At 36.6% G+C, this 24063-nt stretch overlaps 1 protein-coding gene, 1 long non-coding RNA gene, 1 other non-coding gene and 1 pseudogene across 3 annotated transcripts; 3 read left to right on the forward strand and 1 right to left on the reverse strand.

Moving 5' to 3' along the window:
- Nucleotides 1-1299: 1299 nt before the first annotated feature.
- LOC137743618 (uncharacterized) lies at nucleotides 1300-4299 on the forward strand (the record flags this gene model as incomplete). The annotated part of the gene is made up of 3 exons (XR_015952844.1): nucleotides 1300-3037; nucleotides 3187-3426; nucleotides 3939-4299. It is a non-coding gene; the product is annotated as an uncharacterized LOC137743618 (transcript).
- A 5851-nt stretch (nucleotides 4300-10150) lies between these two features.
- LOC137741925 (glucan endo-1,3-beta-glucosidase) lies at nucleotides 10151-12220 on the forward strand. The gene is made up of 2 exons (XM_068481623.2): nucleotides 10151-10309; nucleotides 11150-12220. Exons 1-2 carry the CDS (start codon nucleotides 10216-10218, stop codon nucleotides 12100-12102), a joined length of 1047 nt encoding a protein of 348 aa, XP_068337724.2. The 5' UTR covers nucleotides 10151-10215; the 3' UTR covers nucleotides 12103-12220.
- Nucleotides 12221-17779: 5559 nt separating this feature from the next.
- LOC148693077 (uncharacterized) lies at nucleotides 17780-23257 on the forward strand. Its single transcript, XR_015953679.1, has 3 exons — nucleotides 17780-18066; nucleotides 18151-18258; nucleotides 23056-23257. It is a non-coding gene; the product is annotated as an uncharacterized LOC148693077 (long non-coding RNA).
- Nucleotides 18336-21026, reverse strand: LOC148693078 (uncharacterized; annotated as a pseudogene).
- Nucleotides 23258-24063: the final 806 nt, after the last annotated feature.

Genomic DNA, 24063 nt, shown 5'->3' on the forward strand with positions numbered 1-24063 from the left:
ACTTTTGGTAACGCACCTCATGGCTTTCAAGCGTTGAACTTCTGCATGAGCTGGATGGAGGAAATCAACCTTTGTCTTCATTAAATGCCTGCTTTGCTGAACTTTCAAGTGAGCTTAGAGCTAAGATTTGGTTTCTTTCTAATTGGATTGGTTAGCTTGCTAGGGAAATGGGTAAACTAATTGCTAGGGAAATGGGTCTCTCTCAATGCTTGCTTATGTGGGCTACAAGGGTTATGAGCTTGGATTTTTGGGCCCCCAAGCAGCCCAAAGTCCTCCATAATCTTGACTGCACATGGGTCTAATAAACTTATGTAACCATCCACACTACAATTCACTTGACAAGCCTGAGCATGTGACTTGGGTTTATTTTAGCATGACGAATAGGCATGTGCATGGCGTGATTAATATAAATTCTGGTTTAATAACCGTAGCATGACATGATTGTGAATATATTCCTTTCTTGATCCCACATCTTTGCATGTATATAGGCTTAACTTGGGACTCGCGTGAAAATTGGGCTTTGAGACTAGGTCGGGCTTGCTCAAGACATTTTTTTGGGCCTCAACAGACATTTTTTGTGCAAGTGAAATCACAAACATGTCCATGGGGATATTAGTTTATGTCACTACTTAACACTTGTAACTTCATAGATGTCCAATTTTCAAAATATTAGGTAGATATTTGAAATGTTTTTAAAAAATTGGTACCAATATGAAATCACCTTGAAAAATTGGATGATTATCCGTACTTAACCGTAGAGGTGGGTTGGGAAAACTGAAAAGAAAAAAAACCAAATCCGAATACTGAACCAAAAAAAAAAAAAGAAAAGTTAAAAAGAGGAATAAAAAGAATTGAAAGCGAAATAAAGTAAAATTAAAGAGAGAAATGAAAACAAAAGTGAACTTTTTGGAAGTGAACCCCCTGCTCTGTTGTAATCCGTGACCCTTCTGGAAACAACCTCCGTTTGCTTTCCCCTTCCTTCCAACTTCTAACCAAAACCCAAATCCGAGCGCATCACGCAAACCCAAAAGCTTGACCTGTTAATCATTAATAGGTCCAATTTTTTTTTTCTTCTTTTATATATGTTTTGCATTCAATCGTTAATATTGACCACAAACAAACCAGGATTTGATCAAGCCTCACGATCTTCAATCAATCAATCCTCAACCGTCTGATGATTTGATGACTCCGGCGTTGGCATTCGCCGGCGTTTCTGGAGACCAGAGCTCCGGTGCACCCCCATCAGCAGCAACAAGCAAACCTCAATATCGGTCAGATTTCTCGGCCCTTCTCGTTTGATTAAACTGGGTTTTCGTTGCCAGATTAATCCGAGCAATATTAAAGTTTGTCAAGCACCATGGACTCGTCAAATTCGGGGATGCACCTTCGAGTTCGAAGGAGTTAAACTCCAGTTTTAGCTTCAATAGCCCGCCCGTTTCACGGCAGGGGTCGGGGCTTTCGAGGCCAAGGCTTGTGAAGGTGAGGAGGGGCTCGGCCTTTCAGGTTTTGAAGCCGGCAGCCTCTCAGGAAACTGAGTTTTGTCCCGGATTTAATCCGTTTCGAACGTCTTTGGAGAGTTGGAATCCAGTCTCATCCGGGGCAGAAGCCGGAACTTCAGCTTCTGGGGCATTTGGGACCCCTAAGACTGGGAATGAGGCAAAATTGTTTGGGGCCCATAGGATTGATCCGACTGTGAATTCGGGGAAATGGGATTCTAGTGGAGGTTTGGGGAAAGGAGTGACTGATGAGATGAGGAATTTGAAAATTGGGAGCGGCAATGAGTTTTTGAATACCAAAGTGGGTGCTTTCACTTTTTATGCAAGAAGTTTGAATTCAGCTCCGGGATTGGATAAAGGTGGTTTCGTTTTTGGAAATGGTAATAAGAAGAACTCTAGAATTGATGAAAGCATTGTGTCAAAGCTTCCCAAGGATATGAGGAAATTGAACATTGAAGGTGCTGAGAAGCGTGAATCTGTTGAGGCAGGTAAGGATCAAAAGTTTAATTTCAATGCTAATGATAAGACCAAGTTTGGTTCGGGTAGTATCGACAATGTGGGTGGTTCTTTGGGCCAAAACGTGGAACCAGAACTACCAAATGAGTTGAAGAAGAGGTTGAACATTAAAGAGACTGTGCAGCTGGATCGAAGTACTGACAGGCCTTCTGCCGATGATGTGAATAAGTTTGCCTTTGGAAATAGTAAAAACAATAGTTATTCATTAGCCGGAACCTCAGAAAATGTACCTCCAGATAAGATGAAGAATCTGAACATAAAGGATACTTTTGATGGAAGAAAAGGTGCTCTTCTGTCATTTAATCTACCTAACAACAATTTGGTCACTTGTTCAGTACCTAAAGTTTCAAATAATCTTATTCTTATTGATGTAGATCTGGCTATGGCTACAGAACGTCTGGATATAAATGAAGTTGATGCAACAAACAGAGAAGCAAAAGAGGGCAGTTTTGAGTACCGTCACGATGGTAGTGTTGATGCTGAAGGCACTCTTGAAGGATCTATATCCGAGGTTGAAACTGAAGGCTTTAAGTCTACAGCTGAGGAGTTAGACTTTAATGGTGATAACTCCCATACTTGGGCAGAAACTGAAGCCAGTTCAGGCACATACTTGGAGAGCCATGATACTGACGGAAGGATACACATTGGTTTCCCTTCAAGGACAGACAATAGAAGTGGGTCTAACTTTTCCTCTGCTGCCTCTTCTGCTGCTCAAAGTCAAGTATCTGCATCAAAACGCCTCCAGAAAAAGAAAATTCTGGAAAAAGCGGGTCAAGAGACCAATACTGTAGTTCCAAATGTTAAGATTCCATATGAATCATCTTCTTCACAGTTTTTTTGCCCTATTCTGGCACTTCAGCACATATGTCACCGGGACATTATCAGAAAGTAGAGTCATCTAACCCACAACGCAGACATGGAGATAATTCTGGAGTGCGTAAGGAACAGGAGTTGAAGCAAGAGACTGTTTCTTTCTCTGCTGAAGCAGCCGCAGCTCAGGAAGCATTTGAAAAGTGGCAACTACGGTCAGAAGTTATAATCACTTTAATCATCTTTGTTTATGTTTAAACTCATTGTATGACGTTCCTTTTAGTTATATTTGGGCTTCTGCGTGGAGTAATATACCTCTGTGCTAGAGAGTAGCTTCTTTTTGTTGAATGTGATACATTTCCAGGGGAAACCAAGCTTACTCTAATGGGGATCTGCCTAAAGCTGAGGACTGCTATACACAATGAGTAAATTGTGTTTCTAGAAATGTGACATCTAGAAGTTGTCTTAGGGCATTAATGCTATGCTATAGCAACTGCTTAGCAATACGTATGAGTCTTGGAAGAATAAGAGATGCACTTGGGGCCTGTATGATGGCTGCTGCAATTGATCCCAACTTCCTCAATGTGCAGGTTAGAGGTTCCAAGTGAGTATCTCTTTACTATTTGATATTTTTTCTTTGGAATTTCCATCATGAACTTCTGCACTAATGCAGCTTCATTTTTCATTCATCTCAATTTCGGACATAAAATCGGATGAGTTATGCAAACATCTCATGAGATCTAGTACGTTTTTACTGACAGTTCACTTTACAATATTTAAACAACTCTTGGTATAATTCTTGGTTAATTTTGAATATGATTGATTGCTAGAATTTTGTAGTTACCAGCAAATGTGCAATATTGAGTAGTTGATCTTGGATTGTATGGTTCTAATTAAGATATTTAACTGGCTCTCAAATTTCCACTTCTCATAATTTGCATCTGTTGTTGTGCTAGTTTTGTGATTAGTCATATTTGATCTCCTATTGAATGTGCCTTGTTGCTTTAATTTTTGAGTTCGGGCATAGAATTTCTGTGTCACAAATCCATAATTGCTTTTATTTTCATATAATAACATGAGCTTCCCTCATTGCATCTCTTCTTAAAATTGTTAAAGCTGTTATCTTGCTCTTGGGGAAGTTGAAGGTGCTTCACAACATTTTAGGAGGTGCCTGCAATTAGTAAATGATGTCTACGTGGACCGAAAGATTGCAGTAGAAGCCTCTGATGGCTTACAAAACGCACAGGTATGTTAAAAGAATGATTGAGCCTGAGAAAACTATAACCACAAAATATATTGTTGACACGTTACTGATACAGGGCGTGGGAGATTCTTTATTTTATTCTACTCTTAATATTTCAGGGTGAGGAAGTTGAAAGGATTTTATAATTTTTTTCAAATTCAATACGTTTACATTCTTGTCAGAATTTTGCCTTCATGTATTTGTACCACATGAAGTGACCCTTGATCCTGTAAACTGCCGTTTTCCTTTTACTAGTAGGGGTTCTCGTGGTTCCTATGCCGCCACGTTTCCTATCCTATTTATGTGGCTCGTTTACTAATTTGTAATCGAAATAAGAGGACTTGAGTTGATGTTGATTGGAATTGAGAAGTTGTAATGGGATATAGTCAGAAATCGAATTCCTATTATAGCTTTTTACTAAATTTTTTTGGAATCAGTTAAGAATATTGATTCCATGAAAGTTATATACTAATTTAGAAAACCAATATAATTACTAAAGTGCTTCATTAAATAAAATAGAGAATTGTTATGGGCATTCTCAAAATTTTTAAAGTGCACTTTAAACTTTTTATATTTAAAAAAAAATAAAAAAAAATAAAAAAACTCTTATGAGACAATGTAGGTTATGGACATGTGCAATAGGTGCCCCTACACAAGCCCCAGTCCTAAGAACCCCATAAAAGATGATATCTTCTACATATCTACCAACTTGGTTTGTGATTTCATCGCTATAAATTTTTCTAGATTCTGCATGTGAATAAGAGAAATGTGGTATCTATATGCATAAGAGGAGTCTCTAGTTCAGCTCTGCCATCATTGCGTTTTTATTTATTTATTTTCTAGATTTTTGTTGATTTGAACTATAACTCTCAACTTACAACTTATACTCCATTTAGATCCCTTATTAATGCAACTATAAACGTATAAATTAGCTTTGTAGCAAAAAAATTTATACAAGGGCCCATTATTATCTTCCGCACAAGCCCCTAAAATCTGAGAATTGACACTGTTATGAGAGTACACAATTAGATTTATAGTCACATCCCGGCCCGGGCTCCCACCACATTCTGGGCTCGACTCTATCGTAGCATGATATTGTCCGCCTTAGGCCTTCACCACGCCCTCACAATTTTGTTTTTGGGAACTCACACAAGAACTTCCCAGTTAGTCACACATCCTAGGATTGCTCTCGCGCAAACTTGCTTAACTTCGGAGTTCTGATGAACTCCGAAGCTAGTGAGCTCCCAAAAGGCTTCATGCTAGGTAGAAATAGAAATATACATATAAGGCTTACAGGATCTACTTCCCTGGACGATGTGAGATGTTACATTTATGAAGTGTCAATAATGATTGCCCCCATAAAATATTGTATATGTTAATACATAGAGATAATAAAAATGTCTTTTTTTTTTTCACCAAAAACATTATTTTAATAAAATTGTAATTTAAAAAGAACCGAACAAAATTATTTTAATCACGAGCCATATATTTGATTCTAATAAAGTTTTAATTTTTCTTCAAAAGTGTTTTTAATTAGTATGACACTTTGTGTATGAAGTAGTTTTTTGTTTTTTTATATTTTATTTTGGAGAGAGAAGTTGGAGAGAAATGTGAAAGAAAGGGAGTGAAAAAGAGAAAACGTGGGAATGGAGAGATGTTTATATATATATATATTTTTTTTTGTTTTATAAAATTAGAGATATGCTATGATGACATATGGGTGAAAAAAAATAACAAAATTTGGTATGTGCAAAATTACATTAATGCCCATATTTTATTTTGTGGTATAAGACTAATTGCCGTTTCACCCTAGGGCATTGTTAATAGGTAGTTAAGATAAATAAAATTATTACTATTGGAACCACATTACTACTAGCCTAGGCTAAGCTCAATCCCTTCCTTTAATGTAGTTAATATCGTTTGTTAAAAAAAAAAAAAAAAAAAAAAAAAAGGTAAACTTGGAATTTTATAAATTGTATGACATCACTCATAATAATAATAGACTTCGGAATCCGAATTTTACCTCTCTCCAAAGAATTAAATTTTACCAAAATGAGAAATTGAATTCCTTATTTCATGTAGACGCCCGTTTTAATTCCTCCTTGTCTAATAAACAGATGAATACTTATTAACCATAATCCAACTTATTGTCTTCATTTCCATTACGAATTAGTAAACATACCATTGGTGCTTCGATTTGAAACGATAACATCTCCAAAAACGCCCAATCCCCCAACCTCCATATTTGAAACCAATGAAAAGAAGAGGAAGAAGAAGCCTTGACTTTGGGAAGACACATAATTGTTGATACAGAAACACCTAGGCACTTTGAGAAGTTTTATTTTTTGGTTAACAAAGAAAGTTGAATCCTCTAGTACAACCAAACCCATTACAATAAAAAATAAATCAAAGATTAACAAACCAACTAGAAGATCCCACATCGTCTAAGGGAGTGGATCCTGTAAGCCTTATATGTATATTCTCATCTCTACCTAGCACGAGGCCTTTTGGGAACTCAGTGGCTTCGGGTTCCATTGGAACTCTGAAATTAAGCGAGATCGTGCAAGAGCAATCCCATGATGGGTGTTCCACTGAGAGGTTCTTGTATAAGTTCCCAGAAACAAAACCGTGAGGGCATGGTCGGGGCCCAAAACGAACAATATCGTGTTACGATGGAGTCGAGCTCAGGATGTGATGGAGGCTCGGGCTGGGATGTGACACCAACACTAGTAATAGCCTCCGTTATAAAGTTTACCTCACGATAAATATGATTTGAATTCACATGGTGAAACAAGGACGCCAGACAATGGCTATCTTCAATAATAGCTCTGAGCCTCCATGGTGTGCAAGACTTGTTCTGAACTGCATCAATAACCAACTTGGAATCTACCTCCACACTGATCTTCAGAAATCCCTTTAATTTTACAAACTTGAGAGCATACTGTAACGCTAACGCCTCAACCACAAAAAATGTATATTCTCCAAAATTCCTAGCACCAACAATAATAGGGCAACCAAGCTCATTTTGAATCACAAATCTAGCAGCAGCAAAGCTTCTAAAAACAGACCCATTAAGTATAAGTAGTCACCTATTTATATAGTAAATAATAAATTAAATTAAATAAAACAATTGTGGAGGCGCATGCCCTTCTCGCAGCCCATCTACCGCCTAGCAATATTTAGAATCATGTTCCAATCTTTTCTTAAAATGATAAAATATTTATCATCTACTTTCAGTATACCTTAAATCAAATATTAGAGATCAAATGGGGCCTAAATTATGTTATGTATGTTGGAAAATAAAAAAGAAAATATTTAGGATTTGATTTAATTAGTGATTTCATATGATTTAATTAGGGTTTTGATATGATTTGATTTGGTCTAGGTTTCCTTGTCTTGTAGACAAATGATTCTTTTGATTTATTTTCTAGTATTGCTCATTTGTAATCTTATAAATACTTCCTTATGAAGAAGAATAAATTATTGAAGTAGTATTTGAGAATTGTGAGATTGTAGAGAATTCTAAATCTACTCTAAACCCTTTATTTTCAACCTGGTATCAGAGCAGAGTTCGATTCTTGATTGCACTTTGCAATTAGTGCTTCCCTATGGGTGAACGAAGCTAATTTTCTTCGTGCACCCACATGCTATGAACCTGAGGGTGAAGATTTTCTACAATTATTAGAAGAAGATAAATTTTTGCTACCATGAAGAAGAGAAAAAAGGAGGAAAAAAAAAGATGGGAAGTGTTATTGGCACTCCAAAAATCTCATTTTACACTCCTCAAAAGTGTATTTTTCTTTCCTAATATAGAAAGTTTGGAATGTAGAATGAGATTTTTGGAGTGCTAATAACAATTCCCAAAAAGATATTTAAAAAAAAAAAAAGATATATTTGGTTATTGGGGCTTCTGAAAAGAGGTGTTAGTTTCAGTTGGGCTTTCGAAAATATTAGCGTTTGTTCCAACTGGACTTTCGAAAAGTGATGTTGGTTCCAACATATCAAGAGATTTATTTATTGGGCTTTCAGAAAAAGACATTCATTCCAATTGGGCTTTTGAAAAGATTAGCATTAGTTCCAGTTGGGCTTTCGAAAAGAGGCGTTAGTTCTGAAGATTATGGTTTGTTCGTTGGGCTTTCGAAAAGAGACGTTTGTTCTAATTGGGCTTTCGAAAAGATTGGCGCTAGTTCCAATTGGGCATTTGAAAAGAGGCGTTAGTTCTGATGGATTGTAATTTGTTGAGCTTTTGAAAAGATTGGCGTTAGTTTCAGCGTATCAATGAAGATTTCCTTCTTGACAAACTCATGATTTCACATCATGAGTTTGAGAGGGGGTGTTGGAAAATAAAAAGGAAAGTATTTTAGGATTTGATTTAATCAATGATTTTATTTATATGATTTAATTAGGGTTTTGATATGATTTGATTTTGTCTAGGTTTCCTTGTCTAGTAGACAAATGATTGTTTTGATTTATTTCCTAGTATTGCGCCTTTGTAATCTTATAAATACCTCCTTATGGAGAAGAATAAATTATTGAAGTAATATTTGAGAATTGTGAGATTGTAGAGAATAAATCTACCCTAAACCCTTTATTTTCAACTTTGTAAGGTGCCTTGTATGCATGTAAACCTAAATTATGTCACTTCAACAAGTTAGAGTTTTATATGATTTCACTGAGTATCAAAGGACTTGATTAGTAGTATCGTCTCAAACAATGAGAAGAGATTAAAAAGAGTAATGCAAGAGAGATCAAAATTTTAAATCAAATGATGTGTCACTACTAAGAAATAAGCATGTTAATCAACGCTTAAATAATAATTCAATCATCAATCACCACATCATTTAGTTTGCAAATTTAATCTCCCTAATATTATCTGGTTAAAAATATGCATTTTTGGTCAAACTATTTTGCCTCAATTTTAATTTTGGGCAAAACGATTTTGTTTATGTCAATTTTATCGGACTAAAAAACTATTGATTATGTGTACACACGCTAAAGTCATATGAACGTATGAAACGGGTATAAATGAAGATGTTTCAGCCCAAGACGTATGAAAAAAAGCGTATACTAGTCTAATCTTGAAATTAAGCTACCTTGAATAAGAATTTTCCAACACTTGTCGTTGTTCAGATCACAATCTAGTTTAATTGTCATTTTGTACGCGGAGTCTAGAGTTTGAAATATGGAACCCCGGCAGTTTTGGACAGTTTTGGAGTATAATGGATCTCAATGACTTTTCAAGGAAATTGGAAATGCCGACGATGGCTGCAAGAGGGGTGCTGACTTGGTGCATCTTTCTACAGTGATCAAATCTTTAATACGCAACACAATAGTAAATTCCCTACATAACCATCGGTGCGTATCTGCCACAATGAAAACTACTTTTGAGAAATTAAGAACTCGTTTTGAAATATTTTTAAACTGATTGAAAACGTTTTTTTTTTTTTTTTTGTGAAATTTTTTTGAAACTAATCCTTAGTAAAAATTCAAGTAGATCATGAAAAAATACTTTAAGTGTTTCTTGCAAAAAGCAAGAAGTACATATTTGGTAGTTCTTCCAAAAAACACTTATTATGATTTTAGACTTCGAAGTCAATTTCACTAAAAGCACTTTCAATCATTTTACAAACACTTTCAAACGAATCCTAATTTATTTCACATGAGGAAAAAACTATATATGTGTGTGTGTGTGTGTGACTGATTTGTTCAACAATTAGAATTTATAAATCAATGATTCACGCAACGTGACAAGAATTATCCTCATAGAGAGGCGGCGAATATGAGTGTAACATTGATAAATTTATGGATTTTATTTCAAAGACATGGACCAAACTGTGATGGACGTTAAACCACATAGATAGATGGATTGTGAAAATTGACCACAATTTTGTTTATTTATTTAGGTTAATCAATTTCACTTGAATTGAAACACCTCTTCCTAACTACGCATCTGGCAGGTTTTCATGATGTTGTCATATTTTTTATGCAACTGCAGGTAGTCATTGTCATCAGTAGTTCACGCAGTGATTGACGGGATAATGGGTCGTTGCCTAATTGATAATGGGTTTGGGGGAAAAAACTCTATATTACTAAGGCCTATATATATAATCAATATATGTTAGTTAAGTTATATATTTCTCCAATAGCTTCATGCATTTTTCCAACATATATAAAACTGGAAAAGCTCTCATGGCTTCCATATTGCTATTACTTGTTGTCTTGATGCCAGCCCTGCAAATAACAGGTCTTGCTTACTTTCATGCCTGTCTGTAGTTTGCATTTTTACATATATACATATATATATATATATATCGTTTTTAAATTTTTTTTAATTATGCCTTTTACAATTTGATTACTGTTTTCTAGCTTAATTGATTGGACTGACGTGAGTAATTTTCTCCAACAATTTTGTCGATACTATATTTACATGTTTTAGTTAAGAGACCACTTGACATTTATTTGGTTATTGATATTTAATTATTATTTTTTGTGCTTGAGATGCGAGGGAAAGTATAAAGAAGAAAGGAAGGGTGAAGTGAAATCAACTTGAAATAACTTTTGGTTTTCTTTTTGTATGCCCTTATAATTAATCAAAATTGTTTTCTAAGATTGGTTAGAACGGAAATTCTAAATTTTTATATTTATGAATCTCTACAAGATAATTGATGAATGTCAATTTATAAATTATTGTCTAAATTTGAAGTTTATTTCTTTCATTCAAATTGAGTATTATTTTACATCTCTCTCTTGTACCAACCTTCAACCACTCTTCTTCATTCCTCATTTTCACCATATACGCTCCTAATAACTCAAGCATGAAAAATAAAAACTAGATAATTTTATTTTTACAAATAACTGAAAATCCATGCAGCAAAAGAAAAGAGTCTCGTTTGGCTCTCTTCTGTTACTCTTTTCTATGGTGTTGCTCCAATTGTCAAATATCTTATTTAGATGAAATTGTAGCTATGGACTATTTAACTAGAAGTTTCATCCTTTCAAATATTTCTTACGGGAAATTCTACTTTTTTCTCTCCCACAACCTAAAACTCACCACATTTTGGATCAAATCATCTACTTATTTCAGGTGCACAATCTGTTGGTGTTTGTTATGGACGAAACGGCAACAATTTACCAGCTGAAGGAGAAGTGGTCGACTTGTACAAAAGCAATGGCATCGGGCGGATGAGGATCTATGAACCAAATGAAGCAACCTTGCAAGCCCTAAGAGGTTCCAACATAGAACTCACTGTCACCATCCTCAACAACGAGCTTCAAGCCCTCAATGATGCTGCAGCTGCAACTGCCTGGGTCCAGAAGAACGTACAACCCTATTCAGCTGATGTTAAATTCAAATACATCGCTGTTGGAAACGAAGTGCGCCCCGGTGCTGCAGAGGTCGGGTTTCTCCTGCCTGCCATCCAAAACATCCACAGTGCAATTGTAGCAGCCAATCTGCAAGGCCAAATCAAGGTCTCTACAGCAATTGACACAACTCTTGTGACCAATGCCTACCCTCCCTCCGATGGAGTATACACTGACCCTGCAAACCAATTCATAAAACCAGTCATCGACTTCCTCGTCAGCAATGGGGCCCCACTCCTTGTGAATGTGTACCCTTACTTCAGCTACAATGACAACCCTGGTACCATAGACCTTGCCTATGCCTTGTTCACTTCACAAGGGGTTGTAGTGCCAGACGGGACTCGATACCCTAGCCTCTTTGACGCTCTCCTGGACGCTCAGTACGCAGCTCTTGAAAAAGCTGGTGCACCAAATGTGGAGATAGTCGTATCGGAGAGTGGTTGGCCTTCTGAAGGTGGAAATCAAGCAACCCCTGAGAACGCAGCCACATTCTACCAGAATTTGATCAAGCATGTGACGAGTACTACTGGGACTCCAAAGAGGCCTGGTAAAGCTATAGAGACTTATCTTTTTGCAATGTTTGATGAGAACCTCAAGGCAGGTAATGCAGATGAGAAACACTTTGGAATTTTTACCCCTGACAAACAACCCAAGTACCAACTCACATTTGGATAGAAGGAGTCACAGAATCATGTCTGATGTAAGTTTTAGTTGAATAAGGATGCCTTGTGCCCAGTTCTCTCACCCCATATATATGAGATACAATAAAAAGAATACACATGGTTATCATGAATTCGGATGTTGATGAAGTTGTTCTTGATGATATTATTGTTGGAATTTGATAGCTATTTTGTTGATTTCTGGAATTTCTCAATTTGGTTACGAATTTGAGGGAGGAAGAAGATAAGATCAGAGAGAGAAGAATGTATTCTGTATTTGTGAACATTAAAACCAAATTGAAGAAGATAGAAATTTTTAACTGTTAGAGAAAAACAGAGAGCTAACAAAAAAAAAAAGAAAAGAAATGTACTTGTTTAATTTCTGCTCAAGAACAACAAAACAACGCCACCTAACATGTGCTTGTAAAAATAACCCAATCAAATGAAAAAAAGAAGAAGGTACTTTCTTCATCATATAATAACAATAGAAAAAAAGAGTGTATAGGGGATGGTGGGTGTCAACGATTTTGGAGAAGGGTTGCCGGCATTAGTGTCACATCCCGGCTCGGGTGGGACCACTTCCCGGGCCCGCTCCACCACCGTAGCACGATATTGTCCGCTTTGGGCTTACCATTCCCTCACGGTTTTGTTTTTGGTAACTCACGAGTAACTTCCCAGTGGGTCACCCATCCTGGGAGTGCTCTCGCGCGCTACTCGCTTAACTTCGGAGTTCCTACGGAACCTGAAGCCAGTGAGCTCCCAAAAGGCCTCGCGCTAGGTAGAGATGGGAATATACATATAAGGATCACTCCCCTGGGCGATGTGGGATGTCACAATCCACCCCCCTTAGGGGTCCGACGTCCTCGTCGGCACACCACGACCAGGGTTAGGCTCTGATACCAAATTGTCACATCCCGGCCCGGGTGGGACCACTTCCCGGGCCCGCTCCACCATCGTAGCACGTTATTGTCCGCTTTGGGCTTACCATTCCCTCACGGTTTTGTTTTTGGGAACTCACGAGCAACTTCCCAGTGGGTCACCCATCCTGGGAGTGCTCTCGCGCGCTACTCGCTTAACTTCGGAGTTCCTACGGAACCTGAAGCCAGTGAGCTCCCAAAAGGCCTCGCGCTAGGTAGAGATGGGAATATACATATAAGGATCACTCCCCTGGGCGATGTGGGATGTCACAATCCACCCCCCTTAGGGGTCCGACGTCCTCGTCGGCACACCACGACCAGGGTTAGGCTCTGATACCAAATTGTCACATCCCGGCCCGGGTGGGACCACTTACCGGGCCCGCTCCACCACCGTAGCACGATATTGTCCGCTTTGGGCTTACCATTCCCTCACGGTTTTGTTTTTGGGAACTCACGAGCAACTTCCCAGTGGGTCACCCATCATGGGATTGCTCTAGCCCTCTTCTCGCTTAACTTCGGAGTTCCTACGGAACCCGAAGTCAGTGAGCTCCCAAAAGGCCTCGTTCTAGGTAGGGATGGGAATATACATTTTAGGATCACTCCCCTGGGCGATGTGGGATGTCACAATTAGGGTTAGGTTCACTTGATTAAATAAAATGGGTGTAGAGAGAGACATTTTTGCCGTTTGCATTTGGGTTTATAAAATTGTTTTTTTTTTTTTTTTTTTCAATTTGTTTAAGGGTGAATTTGGAAGTTTGGTAGGCAAATTTTTCTAGTTGGGTGTAAAGATAAGATAGTTGGGTTCAAATAAAATTTCTCTAACCTTATTTATACTTCTACATAAAATAAAGGTCTTAGAATAAAACTAGGAAACATAATAAAATATTAAACTAGCAAATAAAAGGTTTCCTATTTAAAGTCAAATTCGAACTTCTCGGAAAAACAAACTTTTGACTAACCAAATCAACTTCCATTTGGTCTATTTCAAAGCTTAAGATGTCCCCAACAAATATTGGAACCTTCCTCAAAATATGTCATCTTAACCTCCAAAATACCTCAAGCATCTAAAAAAGTTAATCTAGGAAAGCTGCGCTGGGCCTTCTTTTCTTTGCCACGGTCAAACAGCTTCGTAGAAAAATCAGGAATTTTGACATAATCATCTTGAAAGACTCACGAACATCCTCCAATTGTAATTACTCCAAAATTCATCCATTTGTTCACTTTATGCTCAAGAGGAAGTCAAATGTCCTACATTGAAAATATATAACAAAGTATCAAAATCCTACCAAAATAACCAATAAATTATAACTATCTCGCCACAGTGGGTAAGAGAATTAGAGTACAATGATTGGTTGCGTTATCAAAGACGAACCTAGAAGTGTGTATTTGTACTAGTCAGGAGAGAGACCAATTTAGGATAAAATCCTTATTCTAGAGGATATCTAGAGGTAGATATTGCATCATCTTTAGGTGCGTTATTACTTGTTGCGCACACAAATTCATAGATTGTAGGAACTTCAAGACATAGAGGATCTAGCTGATTCCATACCGGATCAGATCCCCGTGTCTTGTAGAACAAACATGGTCATTCTCAGCGAAGTCGCTCGGACGTCACCCACTAATAGGAGCATATTTATGCGACTTTGTTAGCTTATTTATTTGCATTTACTTAGTTTCTATTTATTATAGTGATTTAAACTATTTTTGTGTGTTTGTAGGTCCAATTGGCAAAGGTGACAAAAAAGGGCAAAATGGAGCAATTTGGAGCAATTTTGGACTTGGATTGGATAGCATGTGTATAGAGCATAATGGATGGACGTTTTGGTGACAAATGATGCTAAAAATGTGGTACAAATCTGGAAGAATTAAATTAAGGCTTGGAAGACAAGGAATCAGCTGAAAACAAGGAGAACTTATCCAACCTTATCTTATCTTATCTAGTCTTATCTTATCTTATCCCATATTATCCAAACATTATCCTATTTAATCCAACATTATCTAAACTCGTCCCCAGCTGCAAAAAGGAGTCCTTATCCTTTTCTAAATCCTTCCCATCTGATTCTAAAAGTCCTAAAATCATGCAAACAATGTAATTCCTTTTCTCCTAGAATTGTGCCGTGCTCTGTCTTTGTCCTCCAAGGATTGGTGCCGTGAGTCTGCATATATATAAGTTACAATGTGCCGCAACTTGGGGGGATTATTTAGAGAGAGAGATTTAGGGAGAAAATACATAGTGCCGTAACTTTGCAAGGAAGGAAGGAGAAGAAGAGCTTGGAGCCTTGCCTATCATCCAAGGCTTTTGGATTGATGGAGCGTTTCTAGGTGTATTCTATCCTTAGTTTTAGTTCAATGTTTGTTTTAATTTGCTTTTCAACTATGACAAACATGTGGAACTAATTTCGTTTTAGTTAGAGGTGAATTCAAAGCCATGAACATACGTGTGATATGAATTGATTACATCCAGTTATTGTTTCATAAATCGTGAATGCAATTAAATTATTTGTTTGATTGATATAACTTATTCTTGTATGTTGATTAAGGAGGCCTACTTAGTTTGCATGCATGAATTTGATGCCAAAATATAAGGGAATTTCACCTAATAGTTATGAACTTATATTTATAAGTAGTGGAAATCACTAGTCATGATTGTGTTAAGTAAATTCCTGGTAGGAGTATCATGCTTTTCATAGTTATGAATGCCAAGTCAATGCTTATGATTTTCATAGAACTTAATGATCTTTGATATGTATCTCTATCATGCAGTTCATATAGGGAACTTGATAAGAATAATTTGATTGCGTCGCTAAGTCCAATTCAATGAATTTAGGAAAAACTGATGGTTAATTGGTGCAGTTCACGGTTAACTTGGGGCATTGTCATTCATGGTTTATAGGAATAATACATGGAGATCGATTTGTGTTGCATATGTGTCATGTGTGGAGAATGACCCTCTAGCTAGCTTTTCACCCCCTTCATTCACCCCAATTTAGTATCAATTAGTTTGTTTTTTGCAAGTTACTTAGTTTTAGTTTTAAAATTCGTTCAAACATGTCCCCTGTTAGTATTTTGAGTCAAGTTAAGTCTAGAATTCGTCCAAGTCACCCTTTAGTTCCTGTTTTGAGTCAATTTGTTTGTTTTGCGCTGTTTTGAGTCAGTCTGGTCAGTTTTGAGTCATTAGAGTCTAGTTTTGTGTTTTTAAGTCTAATTTGTGTTGATTAGCATCCATTCTAATCCCCGGCCTAGAACGATCCCTACTTATGTATACTACAATTGTCTAAAAAGGGTTTAATTTGTGTGTTAGTTTCTACCGCATCACCCACTGCTTCGAAAAAGGATGATGGTGGCACCATTGCTCTATTAATCCAGCTCTGCTTGGAGCTGTTGAGTGTATGACGTGACTTCTGAGGTAACTGTATTCCAATCTACTTACTCCGGGCCTAAAAAATCATCATCCCGCGATTGCCCCTAACTATGTATCTAAAAGGGACATGTTCCCTAAGGATGGACAGTTATCCAAAGACCATGTCCTTTGATATGATTTTTACCACTTACACAAATAGGGTTAAAATCACATAAAATACTTGTAAGAGTATAAGGATGTTGTAGTATAGATGCTCATGCAAGGTCGTTCTCCACAAAGATTATTTTAATAATTTATGTAGAAACAATTCCTAATTAACTACTTAAAACTAAAAATTGAGAAAAAAGATTTTGAAATTGGGTAATATTAAAAACGAATTTTAATTAAAAACAAATAGTAAATTCTCCCAAAACTAATATGGTGAAAGAAAAGAGTTTTAAATACCAATTTATAAAAGCACTAGGGTTCCACCATCACCTAGCAAGCCTATGTATTTTTACCAATTACTTATGATCTACACATGCCACTTTGAAGGTTAGGTTTTCCTAATATATATTCTACTTGGAACCTCCAACATAGAACGTATATCTAACATGCAATCCGTTCGGATGTTCGGATCAAATATGAACATGAGAGACTCATTATATTTTATGAAAACCCTTTGAAAAACTATGCAACCCTTAAGATGTGGTGTTCATCTTAAGTGAAATTACAATTATTAATCACAAGAAGCCGGTGTTAATTTCAGGGAACCTTTCGACCAAAATTGTATCAAATTACTTTTCTAAAGATCCTAACGGTGATCAAGCATTGAGACAATTAGACAGTTTAAAACGGTGATCAATAATTCAAAGCATGCATGCAATCAATCATAACTATTTAAATAAAAATTATATATTCATGCTAATGTTCAAGGCATCACCCTAGCAACGGATTAGTTATGCATATTCATAATTAAAATCATAGAAAACATTATTATTATGAAGAAAAAGAATGAAAACACCTTAAAGTAAAAATCTGAAAATCTTCAATATCCCTAGCCTATTTCTCTTTGTCTCGTAAAAGAGAAGATACCAGACTAGGGCCAACCAAAACCATTAAATCCCATCCTAGACATCGCACAATCCCTAAAAACCAAGTCTTTTATTCCAACTAGGAAACTAAATAATAATAAAATATCTTAGAAAATAAAGTCCTAATTAAGTTAGGAGAATCTACAAGGTAACTGTCCAGTCACGTTTTAGCCTCAAATATCCTCCAAATCCAGCCCATGATAGCTCATTCTAAAGATCGGAACATTCTGAACACATCTCCAGAGGGCCATGAATCCATTAGAGGTGATCTTGGGCTCCAAAAACACAGTTCAAGCCCAAAATGTCATGTTTTCAGCACCACACCTTGTTCCTTTATTCTATCACCAGAAATGAGACACAAAAGAAAGACCATGGGATCGAGACAAATATAAAACATAAAATGTTAAGGACTTCATATCGGATGAACAAATAAAAATAAAGGATACTACCTGTAGATCTGAAATAACCTCCGCAACATTGAGTGTTTAAGTGAGACATAACCTGGTTCATGACAAACATATTATGAATAATATTCTGTTTTGATATGTGTAGGAACTCCAGTTTGGCCTCGATGCAAAGGTAGAAGACATGAACAGCTCGGATGTTTATGATCCGACTTCCATATGAAGGTAAAACTAATGCCGGAATTTGTTTGGTCTGTATAGATTTTTATTTTGTCTCTACATGTACTCATATTGGTGTTCTCTGTGTAGGGTATGCGGATCCATGATAGATCCGAGAAAAAGGAGAGTCAACAAACTAGATTCAAATGGACAAAAACAGCAAAGGCCTCTAAGAGTCCAGATCTATGCATCTGGGAGGTAAAATTTCGAATCACTGCAAGTTTAGTTGTTGTAAACTGTAGTAATAGCTGTACTCAGTTCTGTGGTGTATGGATCTATGATTTAACTGTGCTCCTCCATCCATGCATCACAAAACTAAGCTACAGAAAATTAAATGTTCAAAATTTTGCTTTAGTCCTAGATCTCCAACAACCACCCCCAAACTTGCATCTTTGAATGAACTCATGTTAATTGCTTTAAATTCCAGCATAGTGTAGATGTGAATGTAACCAATATACGCGATAATTAAAAAGAAGTAAAATCAACTAGGTAAATAAAAAAAAAAAGCAACAGATTTTTTTTTTTTTTTCTTGCAGTATCGAAGGGTGACTCCACATATGGTTTCAACCTGTGACCATTCACCTTGAATGTGTTGCCTTGAGCCTCATTAGTTATTTCAACTACCCCATGAGAAAAAACTTTAGTAATCAGATATGGCCTAGTCCAGTGAGATTTTAATTTCCCTGGAAACAACTTCAGCCTTGAACTATATAACAAAAAATTTAGCCCTGGCTGAAATTCCTTCCGTAAAATTTGACTATCATGAAATGCCTTAGTTCTTTTCTAGTAGATACAAGAACTTTCATTGGCAGCCTGACGAATTTCCTCCAACTCATTGAGCTGCAATTTGCATTTTTCCCCAGCTGAATCATACGAAAAATTAACTCTTTAATTGCCCCGTAAGCCTTATGCTCAAGCTCCATAGGTAGATGACATGCTTTCCCATAAATGAGTCGAAATGGTGACATCCCAATAGGAGTCTTATAAGCTATTTTGTAAGCCCACAAAGCATCATTTAATTTTAAACTCCAATCTTTATGTGTAAAACCAACTATATTCTCCAAAATACGCTTTAATTTTCTGTTTGAAACTTCAACTTGCCCAGATGTTTGTGGCTGATAAGGTGTAGCCACGCGATGATTAATACCATACTTTGCTAGTAAATTAGCAAACGGTTTATTAATAAAATGCTTCCCCCCATCACTAAGAATAACGTGCGGAATTCCAAAATGCGAAAATATAGCCCCCTAGAGGAACTTCAAGACCACTAATCCTTGATTAGTTGGCGCTGCAATGGCCTCGACCCATAGCAACTAAAATATATTGGTTCCCATTGGAAGGTGGGAATGGTCCCATTAAATCAATACCCCAAACATCAAATAATTCAACAATTAAATACTTTGATGAGGCATCTCATTCCTTTTGGATTGGTTGCAGACCCTTTGACACCTATCACAAGCCTTGCACCAACTATTTGCATCTTAAAAAATTGTAGGCCAAAATAATCCACTATGCAGAATTTTCTTTGCTATCATTTTCTGCCCAAAATGTCCCCCAAATGCATAATGATGAACAAATCTTAAAACACTTTCTTGTTCAACCTTAGGAATGCACCTGTGAATAATCTGGTCTGGGCAATACTTATATAAGTATGGTTCATCCCAGAAATAATGCTTTACATCAGATAAAAACTTCTTTTTCTGATGAAACGAAAAATCTGGATGCACCACACCCTTAGCCAAATAATCAACAATATCAGTAAACCAAAGTATATTAATTTGGACTGTAAAAAGTTGTTCATTTGGAAAACTCTCACTCAATGGTAGGGAATCTTCTTCTATAGCTGTTGGAATAATTAATTTGGATAAATGGTCAGCCACCATATTTTCACTACTCTCTTTGTCTTTAATTTTTAAGTCAAATTCTTGAAGTAAATGAACCCAACGAATTAACCTAGGTTTTGCATCCTTCTTAGACAACAAGTATTTAAGTGCAGCATGATCTGTGTAAATAATAACTTTAGCCCCAATCAAATAAGAATGAAACTTTTCCAAAGCAAACACTACAGCCAACAATTCTTTCTCGATGGTAGCATAGTTCAACTATGCATCATTTAAAGTTCTGCTGGCATAATAAATTACATGCGGAAGCTTATCTTTTCGCTGCCCAAGCATTGCTCCAACTGCATAATTCGACGTTTCACACATCAATTCAAATTGTAAACTCCAATTTGGTGCAACAATGATGGGTGCCGAAGTTAGGAGTGATTTCAACTTGTTGAACGCTTCTAAATAAGCCTCATCAAAATTAAATGGTGCATCCTTAGCCAATAAATTCCACACAGGTCGGCTAATCTTGGAGAAATCGAATGACCCAAAACAATGCCCTATTTCACAATGAATGACACTTTTCCCAATTCAGCACTAAATTTGTTTCTTGACATCTCTCAAGAATTAATGATAAATTCTTTAGCACTGATCAAATGAATCCCCAAACATAGAAAAATCATCCATAAATACTTCCACAATGTTTTCGACTAAGCCAGAAAAAATGCTCATCATACAACGCTGAAAAGTAGCTGGTGCATTGCATAACCCAAATGGCATCATTCGATAAGCAAACGTCCCAAATGGGCATGTAAAAGTTGTCTTCTCTTAATCCTCTGGTGCAATTGGGATCTGAATGTACCCAGAATAACCATCTAAGAAATAATATAAAGCCCTACCAGCCAATCTTTCCAACATTTGGTCAGTAAACGGTAATGGAAAGTGATATTTTCTTATACCAGCATTTGGCTTCCTATAATCCACACATATACACCAGCCTGTAGTTAAATGTGTAGGAACAAGCTCATTGTTGTCATTTTTAACCACTGTAATTCCAGTACGTTTAGGCACAACCTGTGTAGGATTCACCCATTGACTGTCTGAAATAGGATAAATCATACCAACATCAAGTAATTTCATAACTTATGTTCAAACAACTTCTTTCATAATTGGATTAAGGTGGCGTTGAGCATCTAATGTTGGCTTCACGTCTTCTTCCATTAAAATTTTGTGCATACAAATGTCTGGGCTAATACATTTGATGTCAGCAATTGTCCATCCCAATGTATCTTGATATTTTCTCAAAACACGAAGCAGTTTATCTTATTTTGTTGGAGTTAAATCTGGTGCAACAATAATTGGCAGCATTTCTACAACCCCTAAATGTGCATATTTTAAATGCTAGCAAATGCTTCAGCTCCAATTTTGGTGGATGCTTTCCGCATGGTTTAAGGGGCTGTTTAGGCTTCCCTAAACTTTCATACACATTTCTCCACCTTGGCAACTGTGTTGGCAGACTATCCAATGCATAAAAGTAATTAAGAACCCCTTCATCTTCAGAATCTGTCCCAATTACCCCTTGTAAAACGTGCTGCTACTGATCTAAATTTGAATTGGCCTAAAAACTGTCTTGAACCACGTTGTCTAACACATCAATGCATATACATTGTTGCTGTTCAACATGACATTTTGCTGCCTCAAACAAATTAAATACAACAAATTGATCTTGAACTCGTAAAGTTAGTGTTTCGGCTTCCACATCAATTAGAGTCCTAGATGTTGCCATGAATGGTCTCCCAAAAATGATGGGCGTTTTTAGGTCTTCATCCATGTCTAAAACACAAAATCTATCGGTAAATAAAGATAATTAACCTTAATAATTAGATCTTTAATAATGCATCTAGGATAAGTCACTGAACGGTTAGCTAGCTGAAGAATAATTGATGTAAGTCTCCTTGTCCCAATCACTGGAAAACATAAAAAGGCATCAAATTAATACTTGCACCTAAATCAATTAAGGCACTCTTAAAATCAGAATTTCCAATGGTACAAGAAATATTAAAACTCCTTGGATCTTTTTCTTAGGTGGCAGTTTGTGTAACAAAACAATGCTGCACTGTTCTGTCAAGACAACCTTGTCCAAATTTGCAAGTTTCTTTTTGCTGCTACAAAACTCTTTAAAAAATTTAGTGTATGATGAGATTTTCTTGATTGCATCTAGCAATGGAATGTTGATCTAAACCTTGGATAATGTCTGCATAAAATCTTTAAGTTGCTGATCTCTTGCCTTAGGAATTAAACATTCAAGATATGGTAGTGGAAGGTCATAAACATGCTTAGAAACCTGTTTTGGGACAGTTTATGCACCGACCAAATTCTGTTTTGCTGCAGAAATTGCAGGTTCTACTGCAGTTTCTGCATAATTTTGCACTGCTGGTTGACCATCTTCAGTGCAATTTGCACGATTGTCATAACTTTTACCACACCGTAAAGCCTGTACAACATTGCAGTCTTCTTGTCCTCTTGGATTAGGCACTGTTTGACTAGGAAATTTGTCTTTTTCTCTGTCTGAAATCTATGTAGCTAGCTGCCCAAATTGTTGTTCTAAACTTTTAATTGATGCTTCAACATTTTGAAATCTTTGATTGCTGCCATCTATGAATGTTTGAGTTGTTGCTACCAATTTAGCTAGTTGATCGTCCAAAGATGGTTTGGATGGTACAAAAGGTTTTTGTGCATGCTAGAATGGTCTTGCATTATTTTGATTGTCACCCCATTTTAAATTAGAATGATCCTTCCACCCTGCATTATATTGATTTCCATATGCATCATTCCTAGGCCTTTGATAAATGTTCATCATATTAACATGTTGTTCAACTAGCTCCGGGTAAGACTCCTTATGCGGGCAACCCATTATGTAGTGCGTAGCCATTTTGCATATAATGCAAACTGTTGTTACATGTGGCTGTTGCTGTGTAGAATTGGCTATTTGTTGTAAAATAATGTCAAACTTTGCATAAATTTTCTTTTCCATTTTTTCCATTTGTGTAGACATGTTAGGATAACATGCTGTTAACTCAAAAATACCCTTTTTTCTGTGAATGTTCCGCTGCCCATTGTTAAGATTCTGTAGCCATCATATCAAACAGTTCAAATGCTTTTCTTGCAGATTTATTTGACAACGATCCTCCAGCTGATGCATTAACATGGCTCTTAGATGTAGGATTAAGCCTATCAAAAAAATATTCATTTGTGTATCTAAATCAATATTAGCATGAGGACACTTCATGTACATCTTTGTATATATCTCCCATGCTTCATGAAACTCTTCGTTAGGCTTTTGAGTTAATATCATAATCTCTCTCCTGTAATTCAATGTCTTCGATGCCGGATAATACTTGTTCAGGAACTTTGTATGTAATTGTTGCCAAGTAGTAATGATATTAGCTGGTATAGTGAATAACCATGTTTCCGCCTTATCCTTCAAAGTGAAAGGAAAAAGACGTAGCTTGATAGCCTCGGTAGAAAAACATCTGATTAAAATGTTTTTGCAACCCACAATAAATTTTGCATTATATATATATATGTTTGCATCCTCATTTGGCAGCCCCAAAATGTTGGTAAAATTTCAAGCATGTGGTGCCTGATCTCAAATGCATCTCCCTCTTCTTGGGCGAGATACACAATACAATTAGGAATATCGTTTGCACAGGCAGTCAATGACACTTTGAGTGGTCTGCCTGCTTGAGGCAATGCTAATGCCATTGTAACCTTTCTGTCGACAAAATCAGTAAACAGATTCTGCATAAAAGTGTCCTACAGTGAACAGTCCCACACCAAATTAGTTTCTCATCGCTATCATCATAGTGTGCGTTCTGGTTTTGGATCAAACTGAGCAATATGGGCAGTTTCTGATCTAGTTTGGACCATATATTGTGTATAATCTGCAGTCAAACGAAAATAGTAAAATAATCCGAATTAAAATATATTTTTTATATGCAAAAAATAATTAATCAAGAAAAGTCTAAACACAAATTATCTAAAATAATCCCCGGCAACGGTGCCAATTTCTTGATATGATTTTTACCACTTAAACAAATAGGGTTAAAATCACATATACTTGCAAGAGTACAATGATGTTGTAGTATAGATGCTCATGCAAGGTCATTCTCCACAA

This window comes from Pyrus communis, chromosome 11 (genome assembly GCF_041283825.1).
Source record: "Pyrus communis isolate YQ-2024b chromosome 11, ASM4128382v1, whole genome shotgun sequence".
NCBI lineage: Eukaryota > Viridiplantae > Streptophyta > Magnoliopsida > Rosales > Rosaceae > Pyrus > Pyrus communis.